At 37.2% G+C, this 18,809-nt stretch overlaps 1 protein-coding gene across 3 annotated transcripts in view; it reads right to left on the bottom strand.

Moving 5' to 3' along the window:
- Positions 1–4,286: 4,286 nt before the first annotated feature.
- The window catches only part of EMCN (endomucin), a 157,237-nt gene continuing 142,714 nt past the window's right edge, over positions 4,287–18,809 (bottom strand). For 2 of the 3 annotated variants that reach the window (XM_007495884.3, XM_007495882.3), the window contains one exon: positions 4,287–4,676. In XM_007495884.3, the coding sequence (XP_007495946.2) occupies positions 4,633–4,676 (44 nt within the window). In that variant the 3' untranslated portion in view covers positions 4,287–4,632. Of the gene's footprint in view, positions 4,677–12,421; positions 12,497–18,809 lie in introns of all 3 variants that reach the window. The other variant, XM_007495883.3, reaches the window with a different exon arrangement.

Genomic DNA, 18,809 nt, shown 5'->3' with positions numbered 1-18,809 from the left:
CTTCAAAAGAAGTGGCATTTTTCTTGAATCTCTCAATATCTTGGGGAGTAAAAGGTACTTAATATTCACTTAATTTCCACTATTAAAAGTTGGGACTTCCCTTAGGGGGAATAGACCTTTAACAGAGTTATTTTCAATTTCTGACGATTGGTGCGTTGTTTGGTTTTCAATGGAGTAGGTAAGGGGAGGGGAAGGAATGGGTAAATTGAGAGGGAGGGGTTGGTCTGGGGTTGGAGGACAGGGTTGGGGGAGCAATTTGGGGCAGAGAGGAGAGGAGGGATGAGAGGTAGGAGCAAGGGGGTGGTTAAGGGATGGAAGGGCTGGGGCAGAGAAGGAAGAAGAGGCAAAGCAAAGGGATATTAAGTTGGGGTAGACATGGGAAGGAGGATGGGGAGAGGAGGGGGTGGGGGCTGAGCCATCAGGAAAAGAGGAGGGGTCAGGGGAGACAGAGGGAGAAGTTGAAGGAGAGAGAGGAAAGGGTGGGTTTGGGCAAGGGGAGAGGAAAAGCTGAGCAAGGTAAGAGAGAAGGTGGCCATGGCAAGAGTAAGGGTAGTCAGAGTGAAGCAGAGGCTGAGTAGTCTTAGATGGTAAGGGGGTATAGAGAGATGAATCTCCCTTCTGAATTTTGATATTACTCATGCTTTTCTCAAGGTTTTCTATCTAAGTCTTTAGATCAATCAAGCTAATTTTATATTATTTTTCTTGAGGAAAAATAGATAAACTGCAAGGTATTCTATCAGTATAAATACAACCCAGGAACAGTGCTAAACAAAGATATTCTAAAACTATGAGCTGTGTAAGCTCTGTATTGCTCTCCAGGAAGAGGAGCTATTTGAGATAGTCAGGAAACTAGTCTTTCTGAGTGTGGGCCATGCTTTTCAACACCATTTTTTTTGTCACCTATTTATTTTTAAATCTAATTATTAAATTTCTTGCAATTCTGCTTCCTGTCTGTAGGTGGCACTACCCCACAGTGTGTACAGAGTCTCACAAGACTGGAGGGTGGGTGTTCTAAAGACTTTCGATAAACAAAAAATTGGTGTAAGTACAAAAAGCCAAAGTTTTCTATTTTAGGCAAAATAAGACACATTTTCTTGTAGGTAAAAACCCTAAGGGTACATCTGGAGTTTAGCTAAGTGGTTTGGAAGAGTTTTCTCTCTTTCCCCCCTCCTCCGCCCTCTCCACCCCTAGGTAAAAATGTCAGCTGCCATGTGCTTCCACATAGGCAGGGAGCTACTTTCCTTCACTGGCCTGGGAGGACAAAAAGGCTTTTGGGAATAGAAGGCTGTGGGCTATTGGGATTTTTCCCTTAGTAGGCTCTGAAAGTTTCTCAGGGTTAAGGGAGTAATTTTAATTATTTTTACTGCTGCTCTCTCCATGATTCCATGATCCTAGATTAAGTCTTTTATAACAAGATGACTCTTGAATATTTGTGCACAGTTCTACCCATAAGATTTTTGGCCCTCATTGTAACCACTTGTCTTGTCAAAGATTCTAATCCTAGAATCAATCCTCTTTTTAAAAATTATTTACTTAATGATGTATCTCTCATTTCACATTAAAGTTGACTTGGAGAGCTCAGGAGAACTTCTAAAAGAAACAATTGTCTGTCATAAACTCTGCTTTGGCCACCATTATGTCTTGTTGGGTTGGGAAGATAACTGCCTGGAGGATATGCTAGAGCTCTTAGAGCAACACTTAAGCAACAGACAAGCATTATTATTTTTCTTCAAGTTTCTAGCCAAGGAGAATAGTGACTATGAAGGAGCATCAGAAATGATGTTCTCTCTTAGGTGTGGAAACACTGACTTTTTCCACTCGAATGTACCAGACTTTGGAGACTATTAGGTTTAGATGCAAATGAAGCAGCTTGAAGACTCTGTTTGCAGGAGAGAATTGATCCTTCCCCTCCTTCACTTGCCTATATTCCACATCCCTTTTATGTTTACCAAGAAAACCCCAATTGAGGTCATGAAAAAGCAGGCATGATGGAAAACAACTGAACAACTGGCCTCAAAAACTTCGTAGCTGTGTGACATGGGGCTTGTCACTTAATCCTCACTGCCCAGTCCTTACCACTCTTCTGCCTTGGAACGAATACACAGTATTGATTCTAAGAGAGAAGGTAAAGGTTTAAAAAGAAAGAAAAAGAAAAGAAAATGACTGAACAAGAAGAATATCCCTTTTGCTAACCACAGAGAGACGGTGTGATGTAATGGACTTGAAGTAAGGAAGACTTAGACTCAAATTCTGCCATAGACAATATCTGTGTAAACTTGAAAAATTAAAAATTTTAGGCTTCAGCTTTCCCATCTATTTAATAAAATAAATAATAAAAAATAATCTAATGAGGGGTTTGAACTAGATGGCATCTAAGACCCCTTCCAGTTGTGAATATATGATCCTAAGATCACTCCCTCTTCTTCCTCCAAATAAACAAATAGAGAAATATCCATGGTAGGATTGTGCTTATTGCTTCAATTTGTATTGGAAAACTATCAATCATCAGAAATCTAAAACAAATATGATAATTTATTGAAACCCTTGGAGATAAATCTCTTCAAGTGCATGGCCATTGAAAGGAAAAAAAAACATACTAGTTTACAACATATAAACTAACCTTGGGTCCCGCAGATAAGTGAGTATACAAATTAAGTATGAGAAATTATGAAAATTAAAGTACTAATTATAGCATTCTCATTAGTACCTGAACATCTCACAAAACTTAGTCTGATTTGTGTGTGTGTGTGTGTGTGTGTGTGTGTGTGTGTGTGTGTGTGTGTGTAAGCTGTCTGTGTACTGAGGGATCAAAATTGATCAGGAAATTCTCAAGAGATGATTTCATTCCCAATGGACTGTTATCTTCCAATGCAAGCAGTACACTGGCAGGTAAAATGGCCATTTTCTATTACCAGAGAAATTCAGTAATGATCAATGGAAATTTTCCCTAAATTTATAAAAGAGTTAAATATTGTGACAAGGAAATCACTTTAAAAGACTGATATATATTAATTTAAGGTCGCCAAGGAATTCAGCTATGTAATTCCTAAATGAAAACTCAATTCAGCAGTCAACCTTTTATGGAGTTTAATTACAAACAGGAGGAAGAAAGGTATTAGAGAGAGAGAGAGAGAGAGAAAGAAAGGGGAGAGAAGGGAATAGGGCTTAAATACCCCTTCTGTTTAGGCTGGGCCAAAAGGCCCAAGCCCTTAGATAGCTGAGGCAAAGAAAAGAGATCAGTCCCTATCACTCACGTGACCAAAATGGAGAAACAGTCTCAGGGGCCTCCACCTCCAGCTTCCTTCAGAGCAAACTTCTCAAAGCACCACCTCTCAGAGCAAAAACCTCTCCAACCAACCCCCTTAGTACTCAGACCCTGCTATTTTTAAGGAAACCATCCAAGTTCCATCCCTCAGTTCTCACATCTACCAATCACTGTCCATGTATTCCCTGTGCCAATGGTGGCTCTACCTTAACCCAGGACCTCCCAGAGGTCTGTGGCTTTGCACATGTCTGTTGAAGGTCATATTCTCAAATAATTAAATCTTGATCCTTTGCTGCAGCCCTTCCTAAATCCTGTTACGCTGAGTAGGGTAGAGATTGGAATAATTAAATTTTGATCTATGCTGCAGCCCTTCCTAAATCCTGTTAGGACTGAGTAGGGTGGAGATTGTAATTTCCAAGACCTGGTTCTGTCATTCCAAGTATCTCTATTGTATCAATTCTAAAATCAATCATGACTCAAAGAACTTCCTGTTCTATGCTTAAGCATAGGTCAAAGCCCTTTCCATTGTTCAGCAAAAGGTTTCTGTCCTAAAGTAATCTTAAGAAGGGAGGAGGAGGAACCTCCCATGCCAATGGTGCACATTCCAATAGACTATCACTAAGAAATTTTCCAAGTATGAAATTTCCCAATGGTGAAATTTCCAACATTTATAAGTCTAAGAAATTTTAAGGTTTAAAATACATATATATATATATATATATATATATATATATAGTGTAAGTGGATTAATTATGAATCTGTGTTCTTATATCTTTGATGAATATCATCTGGGAGGTGCCAAATTCTAGTCACAGTGGGAATTAAAAATGAAAAGTTATAGAGGCTACATAGAGAGTGCATTAGTTTACAACTCACTGGCTTTGCCTTTGGTTCTTTTGTTCTTTATGTCCTATGCAGTTTTTACCATGGCATTAAGATATCAACAAGGAAATGTACATTATTTTTTGTGTGTGGAGAAAACAAATTATTGCCATCTCTATACTCACATTGCCTTTAAGCATTTTGAGAAAGTCATTATTTATTAAAAGCACAATAAAAAGGATATATACATACTTCTGATATGTGAAAAATATGTTTCTGGTATATGAAAAAACTGAATAAAACACTTGTTATGTACACAGTGGCAATGACAATAAAAAAAGAGATTTGGAAAAGTTCCTTCTTTAACATAAAAAAATAAATATGATCACAAGGTAATAAAAAGCCACTGAGAAAACAAAAGTCTCCAAGGCTGAATAATTGTAAATATCTTAAACTTAAGAGAAAGAGGGAATGTTGCCAGTTGGTTCATCAGCCTGTGATATGATAGTCCTTAGAATAAACAGTCCATAGCTGAAACTTGATCTTCAAGGGAATCTCTTGTCACATGTAGCAATCTGCATTTTCACACCTGAAAAGAAAAGATTTAAGATTCCTTGTGAAGTAGTTTAAAGGATTTGGTGTCATCTGAATAAAACTTTGTTCAAAGAGGTCAAACTTGATTCTTTGACTAGTTTACTACAGTTTGCAGGTCTTGGAGATAGTGATGGTCCTTCAAATGACATCGTGACACTTAGGAAAGCAAAGATCAATCTAACCCTGTGGACCAAGAAACCATTCAAATTTTGAGAAAAGGCAGAGAAGAGAATTAGATGATTTTATCTTGCTCCTAAGAAAAGGATGAATTAATGTCTGGAAAGAAATGTTTGGAATTCCCTAACTTGTTTAATGCTAAATTTAATTGAGATGAGTTTGAAGCCATGCTCCAGATTTTTTATGATTTAGGTCATTTAACCTGTTATGTCTGCGTAAGGACTGGCTCATTATCTATACCATAACTTTTAGTTTCCCAAAAAGTTCTGGAAATGGAGAGGGCTGGGGTACAGATAAGGAAAGAGTTGACTTTTTAAAAATAACATGACATCATGTAGGATAAATTAATTATAGCTCTCCAATAAATTATTTTCATTTTTCTCCAGAAATGGAAATTGTGCCATCAATAAAATTTTAATTTCCTTTTATTGATGTTTGTTAAGCGCATCTTAAAGAAAATTTAAAATTTCTGCCATCTGTTGTCAACCTGAATGTCTGTTTCATGTTAGAACTTTAATATTACTTATCTTATGCATGTTAATTATATGAATCAATTAGATGTTTTTGTTATTTTTAATTTTAATTATGCAAGAATAAAATGAAGTTGGTAAATATTTAATAGGATAAATAAAATACAATAAACAATTATATTTTAAATAGATAACATTTCATTTTAGATAACATTCCATTTTAAATTTAAATCTATATGTGCCTTCCTTCACAGATTCTTAGGTATAACTTATTTTCCCCCATTTCTAGTTTGATGCCAATCTATCTGATTACCTGAGCACCTGGAGGTTCCTATTTAATAGGGGAGATACAGGAAAAGCAGAGAACAGTATGGGAAGGAGGTAGACAGTATCGCATATGGCATAGGATGGACACTTTAGCAAAAGGAGGAATAAGAAACATTTTGCATTTTTTTCCTAAAGCTAGCCTTTCTTGAAGCTCATAAATCAGAAATCAATTTCTTCAACAGTCATCTCTGTCACTTATTGATAGGAAAAGATTCATCACTTAAAAGAGAATAAATTTAAGTTGGATGTAAATGAGCATAAAGGTAATCAGAAATGTACAGGGTGAAGGTCTCAGGCTTTCATTAAAATGGATTTCACAGTACTGCCCAATTGATCTTCACCTAAAGGGTCTGGGAGATGGGGACTCTTTGGGGGATTTAAAGGAGCAGAGACGTAACAGCCTCAGTAGCTAACATGTATTCACTGTACAGATTAGATAACATGACAGTTGACCTTAGCTGAATGGGTTGGTAGCTACAGGATAAGTTGACTTGGCTACCCTAGACCATTAGTCCCTGGTCTCCAGTGGCAGACCCAAACCTCCTCTAGAACAGATGGATGACAGTTAAGAGTGCTTTTATAGCCACAAGTATACAATCCTATCATTCGAGTGCACCTCTTAGCATGAGATCTGGGTGACATTCGCCTTTACTCCGCTTGGGTCAGGGGGGCTTCTATAATGAAATATTTGTGCTTTGGTAGTAATAGTTCTCAGGGTCAGTACTCCACACCAAAGGGAGCTAGGAAGAGAGAGTAGAAGTGAAGAAACCCCCCAGATTTCTGGAAAAGATGGCTCTGCAATATGATAGTAAATGTATAGGGAAACGACTGCCCTCTGAGACCTCTACTGATTTTTCCTTCATTTTTATTTTTCAGGCACACTTGTTTGGGCTGATTGGATGGGAAGCAGAAACCTTAATTCCATTCACCCAGATGACCTCTCAGCTGCAGCTCCAATAATAGACCCTTGAATCATTCCATCCAATTTCAGTGAATTCTTTATTGTATTCCATTTCTCTTTCTTTGTTTTTCAATCTATAGATAATGTTGTTTTGCAACTTAAAAAAAATGTTGGCTTGTTTTCTTTCCCTCAATTGAGAGATAGCTAAGTGGTAGGGTGGATAGAGCTCTGAGCCCAGGCTTAAGAAGACCCGAGTCCAATTCCAGCTTCAGAAAGTTAGTGGCTATGTAAACCTGGGCAAGGCACTTCACCTCTGTTTGCCTGTTTGTCTTATTTTCTTCATCTGTAAAGAGGGGACGATAGTAGAACCTGACTCCCAAGATTGTTGTGAAGATAAAGTTTGATATTATTTGTAAAATACTATGTAATAAAATAATATGTAATGAGATGAAGACTTATCTTCCTGAGTTCAAGTCTAACCTCAGATATTTACTTGCTGTGGGACCCTGGGCAAGTCACTTAATCCTGTTGACCTTATTCTTCATTTGACAAATGAGCTAGATAAGGAAATGGCAAACCACTTCAGTATTTTTTGTCAAGAAAACCCTAAGTGTTGGGTTCATGAAGAGTTGGACATGACCAAACAACAATATAAATTCTAGCTATTATTATAGTAATGAATCCAGGAAAGGGATCACAATGATCAAAAGAATTTATTTCAGCAAATTCTATAAATTATGCATAAGTTATGGCAATCTCCTTTTAAAATAGATTTTTTGGGATATCTTTTACCTTATTGCCTAACTTTTTCCTCTTGTATCCCTTCCACAATCTCCTTTCAAGATGTGAATCATTATTTGAGATGTGAATTAATATGAATAGCCACACCAGAAACTGATATTCCCTATAACAGAGGTCCCTATCCTCAGATCCCTTGACCCCAATGCCTAAATTTTGAGAGGTCCATGCATTAAAAAAAATTAGATAATTGAGATGGGGTCCATAGGTTTCAGCAGACTGCCAAAAAAATCCACAGCACAGAAAAGGGTTAAAAGCCCCTTCTTTCTCAGGTGGGGGTGAATGACATGCCCAATTTCATTTCTATAACTCTGCTAGTTCATGTCAGTAAATTTCCAATCTCTTCTAGTCTCTAGATGATATTTCATTTCCAGTTGACAGGTTGAAAGCAATTATTCCCTAGTTACCTAATCCTGGAGAAAAGCAATTCTAGTGAAAATTTGTTAAAGAACACAAGTTAAAATGAGTTAGAAAGTGAAAATCTGACCATGCCATGACCCTGCTCTAAAAGGTTCAATGTCTCCCTACAATCCCAAACTCCTCTTTTGGTCATTGAAAGCTCTTTATCGTCTGGCTCCAACCTGCCTTCACACACTGATACCATTCACCTCCTATTCTGTCACTCTATGTTTTTGCTAAACTGGTTTGCTTGATAGAATAGATGAATCATCTCCTTTCCTTTGCACAGTCTGTTCCTATGATTCCTCCTTTCCATCTATTAGAACTCCTATCTCCTTGAAAAATGGCAACGAGAGTGGCATAGTGGATAGAATGTGGGTCCAGAGTCAGGAAGACATCTTCCTGAGTTCAGTTGTGGCTTCAGACACTCACTAGCTATGAGACCCTGTCATATAACTCTGCTTGTCTCAGTTTTCTCATCTGGAAAATGAATTGGAGGAGGAAATGGCAAACCATTCCAGTATTTTTGTCAAGAAAAATCCCCCAAAATCTCTGGGGAACATATTGACTTGGTTTTATAATATGATACTATCTACGTTTTATTGGATTTTTAAAATTTATTTTGTAAAATATTTCCTGATTCCATTTTAATCTGATTCAAGCTACTCTCTGGAGTGTCTTAGGTGGCATGCCACCACTGGTCTTGTGTCAGACATCTCTAACGTAGGTGATCTCTGAGGCCCCTCCACCTTTAGATTTATGATCCTATGAGAAGTGCAAACCAAAGAGCTAAGTAAAATCTGGGGGGAATTTGTTATTGACAAGAAGAATCAGGGAAGGCTTCATGAAAGAGATGGCATTTGAGTTCCATTTCTCAATAAGGAGATTCAAAAAGGAAAGAAGAGGTGGGACAAGACAGAGAAAGGAAACAGCATGAACAAGGACCCAGGAGCAGAGAAAGGGATCCAATTTGGCTGGAATATCAAGTAGTGTCCACAGAAGGCATTAGTATGAAATCATCATTATTACTTTAGAATGTAAGTGGCTTTGAATGTCAGAGAAGGAAATTTGAACTTAGGGAGGCAGCAGGGAGAAACAACTCTTCCTGTTTGAGTATTTACATATACTATCTCTCTCTCTTAAAAACAAAAATAAAAACTTGTACCTTCTATCTTAAAACCGTCACTATGTATTAATTCCAAGGCAAAAGAGTGATAAGGACTAGACAACTGAATTAAAAGACTTGCCCAGGGTCACACAGGCTAGATTTGAAGCCAGGATCTCCCATATCTAGACCTGGTTCTCAATCCACTGAACCACCTAGCTGCACCCACATTTACCATCTCTTTTACTGACTATGATTCCTTGCCTTTTTAAGCTGGTTATTTCCCCTAGGTTATGGATTCCTTCTCTCTTCTCTGTGCTCTCTCCTGTGGTTCTCTCATTTTGCTTTTTTAAAAAGAAAAATCCAAATCAAACTCTTTATTCCATGACTCACTAAAGAGCATTTTAAGATAGCTACTATGATGCATATTAAAAAGATGCTTTACAGGGTCAGTTTCTTTTCCATGCATTAAAAAATTGGTAAAATGTTTTTCAAATTCCCTTCTCATTCAACATAGGTTCAACTACCACCTCTTTGTGTATGACTCCTAAAGAGACAACTCTCTCTTCTGAGTGAAAGAACTACATCCCCAGCTATTCCCAGCTTCTGAAACCCAACATCAAACAAAACAGAATTTACCCAGGCCTTTAAAACTCATCCTCCCTCTGACTTCACCATCTTGGCATGGAGACACCATAATTTTTCTACCTTTTATGGTGCTGTCTTTGAGATCTCCTTTGATCTCTTTCAACCGAAGCTGTCTCTAAGTTCTGTCCACTCTACTTTCCTATCTTCAAAATTACCTTGAATTTATTCTTTATACACTTTATATGTAGATGTTGCCTCCCCTGATGGAATGTGAGCTCCCTGAGGGAAAGGAATACTTCCTTTCTGCCTTTGTGCCTAATCCAGGTTTTTTAGCACCTAGTAAGACATTTAATAAGGGACATCTAGGCAGCACAGTAGATAAAGTGCCTGGAATCAGGAAGACTCATTATTTTCACTTCAAATCAGGCCAGAGACATTTACTAGCAATGTGACCCTGGACAAATTACTTAACTGTTTGTCTCAGTTTCTTCAGCTGGAGAAAGAAGTGCAAACCACTCCCATATCTCTGACAAGAAGACCCCAAGAGGGGACATGAAGAGTTGGAGACAACTGAAAAATGACTTAAAATGTTTAACAAATTTTTTTGATTAATTGATCTCTTGCATAAATTTCTATCTTCTCTATTACTAGAGCCAACACCTAAATAGAGGTCTTTATACCAGCCCTTTGGATTATTGTTAATAGTTTTCTGTCTCCCTTCCTTCCCATCCTCCAACTTGTTTGTCACACAGCTCCCAGAATGATCTTTTTGCAAAGTTTTAATTATGTCACTCCTCTGCTCATATGTCTTCAGTGGTCAGCAAAGAATTGAATTCAAGTTCTTCTTGGAATTTAAAGTCTTTCACAAACTGGTATCAGCTTGCCTTATCTCTTATTTCTCTTATGCACATATTCTATTCTCTAGCCAAGAGAGGGTACTCTATGTGCCTTGGACACAACCTATATTTTCTGCCTTTGCACTTTTGCTCATGCTGTTCTCTATGACTGGAATGCTGTACCTTCCTGTCCTCATCTGCTGAATTGCCATCCATCTTTTAAAGGCCATCTCAAATGCTACTTCCGCCATAAATCCTTTTTTTCTCTCTCTTCATTTATCACTTTCCCACTCAGTGGTAGGTGTGTGGTTTCTTGAAACATGTTCTTAGGTTGATAGGGCAGTGTCACAATCAGGATCCAGCTAGAAATGCAGCCAAAGCTATTTTCTGAAAGTTCTTGTCACAAATTCAGCCCTCCTGGGAACACCCTGATCCATTGAGGTCAGGGCAAGGATAGGGGGACAAGGGAAAGGAGATGGAAAGGATGATACCAGACACCTGGTTCAGAATCCAAAAAAGTACATTCTGAATCTCCTTCTTCATTATGGTTAAAGTGACAGGGAAGAATGAGAAATATATATATATATATATATATATATATATATATATATATATATATATGTGTGTGTGTGTGTGTGTGTGTGTGTACACACATTTTGGGGAAGTTAGGAGGCACAGGGAATAAGAGTACTAGGCTTGTAATCAAGAGACCTGAGTTCAAATCCAGACTCAGAAAAGTCCTAGCTGCATGACCTTGGGAAAAACACTTAACCTCTATTTGCCACCAGAAAAAGAAATGACAAAACACTCCATATATTTGCCAAGAAAACATGGGTTCCCAAAGAATTGGACAGGACTGAAATGCCTGATCAACAACAAAGAAATCAAATTAGCTATAGCAGAAGGATATTTAACAAGGATAGGCACTGAGGACAGCCTGTCTTGCCTGAGTTACCCACCATGATTTACCAGTCAAACATCCCAGTTTGACCAGAGTTCCTCATGGCGACTTTATACTAGGATAATAATAAAGTGATATCAGCAATGTAAGCTTTTAGTTCCCTAAGGCAATCAAGTATCCAGGAAGCTCTCAATTGCTTTTTAGGGGAAACAACAACAACAACAAACCCAACAAAAAACAATTTGCCTAACTTGCATGGGGAGAGGAATAAAGATATTGCCTTTTCCAAAGCAGAGATATAGGGTGTCCCACAAGTCTTAGTACATTTAAAATCCTGAAACCAGAGTGTTTGCCAAGGATTGGCCAAGGATAGAAAACTGTTTGGCAAAGTCTAAGTAGTGGGAAGATGGTTGTTCAGTTGTCACTAACTCTTCATGACCCCATGGACCATGGAGTTTTCTTGGCAAAGATATTGGAATGGTTTGCCATTTCCTTCTCTAGTGGATAAAGGCAAATACGTTATGTGACTTGAGTAAGTGTCTGAGGCCATATTTGAACTCAGGAAGCTATGTCTGACTCCAGGCTTGGTGCTCTCTCCACTGTACCACCTAGCTGCCCACTACTTTGGGCAAATGTCTAAACCTCTCTGAACCCATTTCTTCAAGTGTCAAGTGAAGGGGTTAAACTAGATGACCCAGCTGTAAATCCTTTCCAGTAGTAAATTTTTGGATTCAATGATCCTAGTACAGAGTTTTTAGGGGGAAAGCACATAGTAAACCCCAATATGTTATATACTGCCATCTTTTATTATGCTACATCATTACTAATGTCAGAGGGTTGTTGTTCTCTTTACATGAGATTATATATGTGAATAGCTGATAGAAAAGTATTGTTAATTATTTCTATTAAGATAAAACACCTGAGCCAACTCTAGAAACATCACTAAAAAGTTACTGTCATGTCTCATCAAACTAGACTGCTTTGGATGAGTGACCTACACTGATATAGGGAGACCAGAAGGACCTATAACAACCCAAAATTTTTTTCATTTTCTTGATGTTCTCCTTTGATTTTGAAAATTTTATAAAGAGAAATAGGACTTGAGCATTTCACTGACACAATCCATTAGTTTTTCCATTCATAATGGTCTCAAAAAAAGGAGATCTAAGCTGAGGCAGGCTAATGATAATAGATATTAATGAAAATCATAGCAAATGGAATGAAAGCTGGAAACTTACATATTTATTGGCTGAAGTATGGAGAGAGCTCCTCAGGTTGTCAGTTTTTATTTTTTCCTTGAGCAGACTGCTCACCTAAGGGTGAGAGGATATGTTTTCATCTATTAGCTCAGACAGGGAATGAGAACACAAATAGAGTTTCACAGTCTACTTTTTCAAAGGGAACCCAGTTTTCTTGCTAGAATGTCAGTACAGACACAGGTGGCCTCTCACTTTGGCTCAGTAGGTGTTTGCCCAGATTTTTTGGTTTCTCTGTTTGCTGTTTGAATGTTCTAGTTCCATTAAAAAAAGAACACTGGGTCAGTATGGAGCAAATTGAAATAAGACTGGGTTTGGAGTAAAGGCAACTGGGTAGGTATGCTATGTCTTCTAATTTTAACCTGTGTGAATCTGGGCAAATTATTTATCTTCTCTCAGGCCTCAGTTTAACCCTTTTCCCCCTCTTGGCCAACTCTTATCTCAAATTAGCATTGACAAGGTGGGTCTTGGAGGGATATTACTACTCCCAAGATTTTAGGAACATCTTTATGGTTGGTTGATCTCCTGACACTCTAGCTCATGAGTCCCCACCAATTTCCTTCCCCCTAATTATTACCCAATAGATTATATTAAATATTTTTATAATTATTTATAGATTATAAATTATAAACAATAATTAGTTCTTATTACAGATGATACAATTATGATTATTAATTATATTATATACAAATATTATATAATTTTTGTTTTATTATATTATAAACATAATATAATTATAAAATATTATATATTATAAACAGTAAGTAGCCCTAGAAGAACAATAGTTCAAAACATTTTCCATCTAGCCTGCAGCCCACTTTCCCATGAATATATATGAATTATATGGTGGGAAAGAGCAGTCATGGAATGCTAATGATAGTGAGGCATGCATGTAAGGAATACACATTGCCAAAACAACTCACAAGTAGCATTAAAAGACTTTGGTGTCCTTTCTTTCTCCAGAGGGTCCTCTTGAGGTTTACTGAGGAATGATGTGATGGACAAGTTGCTTTGCTACTCAGGCTCTTTACTAAGCACAGTATTTAAGCTGAATTGGCCAATTTTTCCTAAGCTGAGTTAAGCAGGTCACTTAGTGGCTCCTGGAATAGGCCAGGTAGATTGGCCAGATTGAACCAGGAAGAAAACTCAATTACTGGTCTCTTTGTAAGCATGGTGTTTACTGTTTGATGGGTAAATTCACTGGATTTCCAGGAGGGGCTCTTTTTTTTTTTTTTTGGGTGGGTGTAATCTTCACTACCTCTAATCTCTGGCTTGACTGGTTGCTTTAGCATCCTTTTCAGCAGGGATATTATCTTTTCAACTGGGGAAAAAGACCAAGAATTGGCAGAAGGCTTTTCTCCTTGGTCCTGAATCACAATTTCAGTACTGAGGTTTAGTACCTTTGGACTAGAGTTAGAAGAAGTCTAATCCTTTCTATTTAACAATTCTTCATGGTTCAGAGGTGGCTTCCATCAGTGAGGGACTTTGTCTTTACTTATAGTGCTATGTCCACCATACTTCCTAGGATCTTGTGGAGTCTTATGGGGTTGAATGGCTAGGGATAAGGTGCTGAATTGTTCTGTACCCTCGGAAACTTTTTGTTGTCCTCTTTGTATACAATTGAGCTATTTAATCCTCAGATCCTTTCTTAGCTGTAGAATGTTTCTCTGGCATTTAAAAGGCTTTCAATTTACATTTCAGCTTGTTTTCCTTCCCTCCTCTCCCCTATCTCATAGTTTTGTTAAACCACAAAGGGGGAGAATATTATGCCTCTTTAAAAAGAGGGGGTATATCCAGATTGGCTTTATGGATATCTTCCTGTCTATATTCTGTGAAAATAGAATCAATTAGACTTCTTTGCTGTCAAAGTAATTTTTTTATACTAGAGCTATGATTTCACCAGTAAGGGGAAAAGGTGGTGAAGAAAAATCATTGCCAGCAGTCTGCACCTCCTTTACAAATTATTGTAATAGAAAGGTTTCTAGGGCACTGAAGGGTTGCATGTTTTCAGAAAAAGAATTTGAACTCAGGTTTTCCTCAGGAAAGCTAGCTCTTCATTCATTAGGGCGTAAGAAAAGAATAACTCCTTCACTCCAAGTGGGAGCTTTCTGTGAAGTGGGTTGACTCAAAAATAGAGCTTTTGTTCTGCTTCACCAAATCCTTTGAGTTTTGAACCCACCGTGGGAAACTATTAAGAGCTTTTCAGTTCACTTGGAAGAATCCTGGAGTAGGAATTAGGTGATCTGCATTCTAGTAAGGTTCTCATACTATTATCTGTGTGATCTTGGGCATGCCATATCTTTTCAGAACTTTGGTTTCCTGACTTGTAAAATAAGAGGGGTGACTAGTATAAATCACATCTAAGATTTTTTCTAGCTCTATCAAGCTATGAGACCAAGCCTCAGTAAGAGCTCTGTGATTAACATTAGCATATTAGCATGGATGATAGTTAAGAGATTTGATTCTGAAACCAGGACAACCTAGGTTCTATTCTCACCTCTGACATATACTATGTGATCCTGGAAAGTTACTTACCAACTACTCAAGGCAACTCTTTAGGACAAGGCCAACTTGGAGGAAGTTTCATTGCCTAGGAATCCCCTCTATCAATGAAATGACAAACTAATCCCCTAGTTACATAATTAACTCCAGTATTAACACGATTAAGAACTCATAAGCCAAATTTAACAACCAGGAGATGCCTGAGCCCAGAAATACTATAAGTTTGATGAAGCAGAAGAGGGACATGAAAAGACACCATTAAAAATGGACAGTGTCCAATAACCAGCAACAACAGAAACACTAATCTAGGGGATGGGGGCTTGTCTGGTGCCTGGCATTTCTAATGGTAACTTAATTAATTCCATGTCACCAATATCATTCAGAGACACTGAAACACCCACATTAATCACCTGGGAGAAAAGCAATAAAACCTGACAAATGACTACCCACTTGGAATAACTAAGCCTTTATCTGACCATGTCAGAAACCAGTCTTTTGTTCCTTCCCTTTTGGAAGCTAAGGTCACAAAGAAGGAAAGAAAAGTTATACCCTTTTTTAAAGGAAATTGTTGGCAATAGACCTATATCTTAAGGTAAGACAAAAAGTGCCCCAACCCGGAGGGGGAGAGGGAATGAATGGGAACAGAAGATTGTTTACTAGGTGATAATTTGGAAAGAATCATTTAGTTTCCTTTGTTCCCCTTCTTTCCTAAATTCAGAATTTCTATGAAAACAATTAGATGATGGAAATAATTATAATTTTTCTTTTATCAAATGGTACATTTAACTCTTTTAAGTTGTTCTCTCAGTTATCTAGTTTTACTTGGGAGAAAACAAGAAATAGTTTGCATTAATCCTTTAAATTTAAGAGGCAATAACATGCAAAAATACAGTATGGAAGGTTTGTTTTGGGGAACATGTTTACATGTAAGAATAATGGCTCTTGAGTCTGAGATTCTGTGTTTAAATCATTTCTCTGATGATTCCTCTACATATATGACTCTGGACAAGCCATTTAATTTTCCTGGGCTACAGTTTCTTCATCTATGAAATAAAGGGCTTGGACTATATGACCTCTGATGACCTAACAATGTGCAGCAGTTAGGTAAAATGACTTGAGAATAGATTATTAAATTTTCATTGTGAGAATTTTTAGACCTAGGAAATCAATAAATAGCATAATTTATAAGTGCTATAATTAAGGGCTTAATTTATTTTATTTTTTGATTTATCTAGAACACAGGTGTCAAACAGACAGCCAGTGGGTCACACTCTTGCCTGAGTGGGTTCAAATGAGAGTATCATACTGGAGCCAAGATGGTGGAATATAGGCCAGGACTCAGCTGGACCCTCTCAACAGTCCCTTCCAATCAACTTTAAAATAATGCCTCAAATAAAATTTTGGAGCTGAAGAGAAAACAAAAAAGCAAAGAGAGACATTTTTCTAGTCTAAACCAATTAAGAAATCTGAAGGAGGTGTCTATGCACCAGGGTGGGTAAAGGTCCAAAGCAAAGCAGGAGTACCAGTGGTGGGCTGTGGAGCAGCAGCAGCTTCAGAAATTCTCAGACCAGAGGCAATAAATAGGGTTTGGACAGAAACCAACCTCTGGTTTATCAGAAAGAGATTGCAGTGGATCCTTTGTTGGCACTGGGTACTGCTGGCACTTTATTACTAATACAGAGTTTTAGATTGCATTTCTGAGGTCACAAGGTAGTAGGATCCCTAGTTATAGTAGAGCCATAAACAGTGCTAACATTTGTTGCTGTAGGGATCAGGGCCCCTTCTTGTGTAAATACTGGAGCACTGGCCAGAGAAGGAGTGACCACATCTCTCCCAGGATAACATCACCTTGGAAACACTAAAAACTTACAGAGCCTCAGAATCAACTTTGAAAATAGCAATGCAAAAAAGTCTTAAGTTTGGCATACTGTCTTCCCACTCTTAGGTGAATAGAATCTAATTTTAACATAAATTTCAGTCAAGAAAAAGGGTGGAAAAATGAACAAACAGTAACAACAAAATGACCATAAGAAACTACTATGTTAGCAGCAAAGACCATGACACTGACTCAGAAGACAATAATGTGAAAAGAACTACAACAAAAGCCTTAAAGAAAAATGCCAATTGAATCCAAGCCCAACAAAAATTCTTGGAAGAATTAAAGGGAGAGATAAGAATGGTAGAGGAAAAATTGGAAAAAGAAATGAGGATGATGTAAGAAAATTATGAAAGAATAAATAGCTTGATTTAAACACAGGCACAAAAATACTAAAGAAAATAGCATTTTAACAACTAGAATTGGTCTAATGGTAAAAAAGGCAAAAGAATTCTCTGGAAGAAAAAAAAAGTACTTTAAAAGCAGAATAGGTCAAATGGAAAAAAGTACAAAAGCTGAGTGAAGAAAGTAATTTCTTAAAAACTAGAATTGGGCAAGTGGAACCTAAAGACTCCGCCAAACTTCAAAAAACGTAATGAAATTATAGAAAATGAAAAAAAAAAGAAACTTGAAAATTGAAAAAAGAAATAACCTGGAAAATTGCTCAAGGAGAGATAATTTAATAATTAATGGATTGTCTAAAAGTCATAATTTTAAACAGAGCCTAGACATAATATTTTAGTAAATTACAGAGAAAAACTTCCACAATATCTTAGATCTAGAGCATAAAATAGAAACTGAAAAAACCCACTGACTGATCATCTCCTGAAAGAGATCACCAAATGAAAAGTCCCAGGCATATTATAGTCAAATTCCAGAGCTTCCAGGCAAAGAGGAAAATATCACAAGTAGCTAGAAAGAAATAATTCAAATATTGTGGAGGATAATTAAAATACTATGGAGGATCATGCAAGATGTAGCAGGTTTCATGTTAAAGGAGCAATAGGGTTTTGAATATGATACTTTAGAAGGCAAAGGAACTAAGATTACAATCAAGAATAGCCTACCCAGCAAAACTGAATATTCTTGAATCCTTCAAAGGAAAAATATAGATATTTAATGAAATAGAGGACTTACAAGTATTCATAATGAAAAGACTATATCTGAACAGAATAAAGAGGTAAATAAATAAAGAGAAGAATAAAGAGGTAAATATTAAGGGACCCAATGGGATTTTTTTTTTTATTCCTACATGGAAATTTTTTGTATTCCTACATGGAAATTTTTGTATTCCTACATGGAAATTTTTTTGTATTCCTACATTGAAATTTTTTGTATTCCTACATGGAAATTTTTTGTATTCCTACATGGAAAATTTTTTGTATTCCTACATGTATCTTCTAAGGATTTTATCACTGTTAGAACAGTCTATAAACTCAGAAGACATGCATGTGAGTTTATGGGAGAGGGGTATGAGCTGGGAGAGGGAGGGAGACATAGAATAGGACAAATTTTTCTTCCATAAAGAGGACATGCAAGGAAGAGTTTTTATTATGGACTGGTAAATGGGAAGGAAGGGATGGGCAGTGCTTGAATATCAATTTCACTGGAATTGGTTCAAAGAGGGAAGTAGAAACAAACACATACTCAATTGGGCACAGAAATCTTTTTTAGCCAACAGGGAGACAGGAGTGGAAGGGGATAAAAAATATTAGGGTGGGGGAATAATGAGAGGATCAATTGGAGGAGACAGTAGTCAAAAGCAAGATAGACTTTTGAGGTGGGATAGGATAACAAGAGAAAGAATGATAAACAGAACAAATAGGAAGGAGGGAAATGCACAGTTAATAATCATAACTGTGAATACAAATGGTATAAACTAACCCACAAAACAGAAATGGATGAAAGAATAGACTGGAAATCAGAATCCAACAACATGTTGTATTTAAAGAACATGCTTGGGAAAGGAAGATAAACATAAAGTTGAAATGA

Source organism: Monodelphis domestica, chromosome 6 (genome assembly GCF_027887165.1).
Source record: "Monodelphis domestica isolate mMonDom1 chromosome 6, mMonDom1.pri, whole genome shotgun sequence".
Taxonomy (NCBI): Eukaryota; Metazoa; Chordata; class Mammalia; order Didelphimorphia; family Didelphidae; genus Monodelphis; species Monodelphis domestica.
The sequence above is the reverse complement of the archived record's forward strand: the minus strand, read 5'-3'. Positions and strand labels throughout refer to the sequence as shown.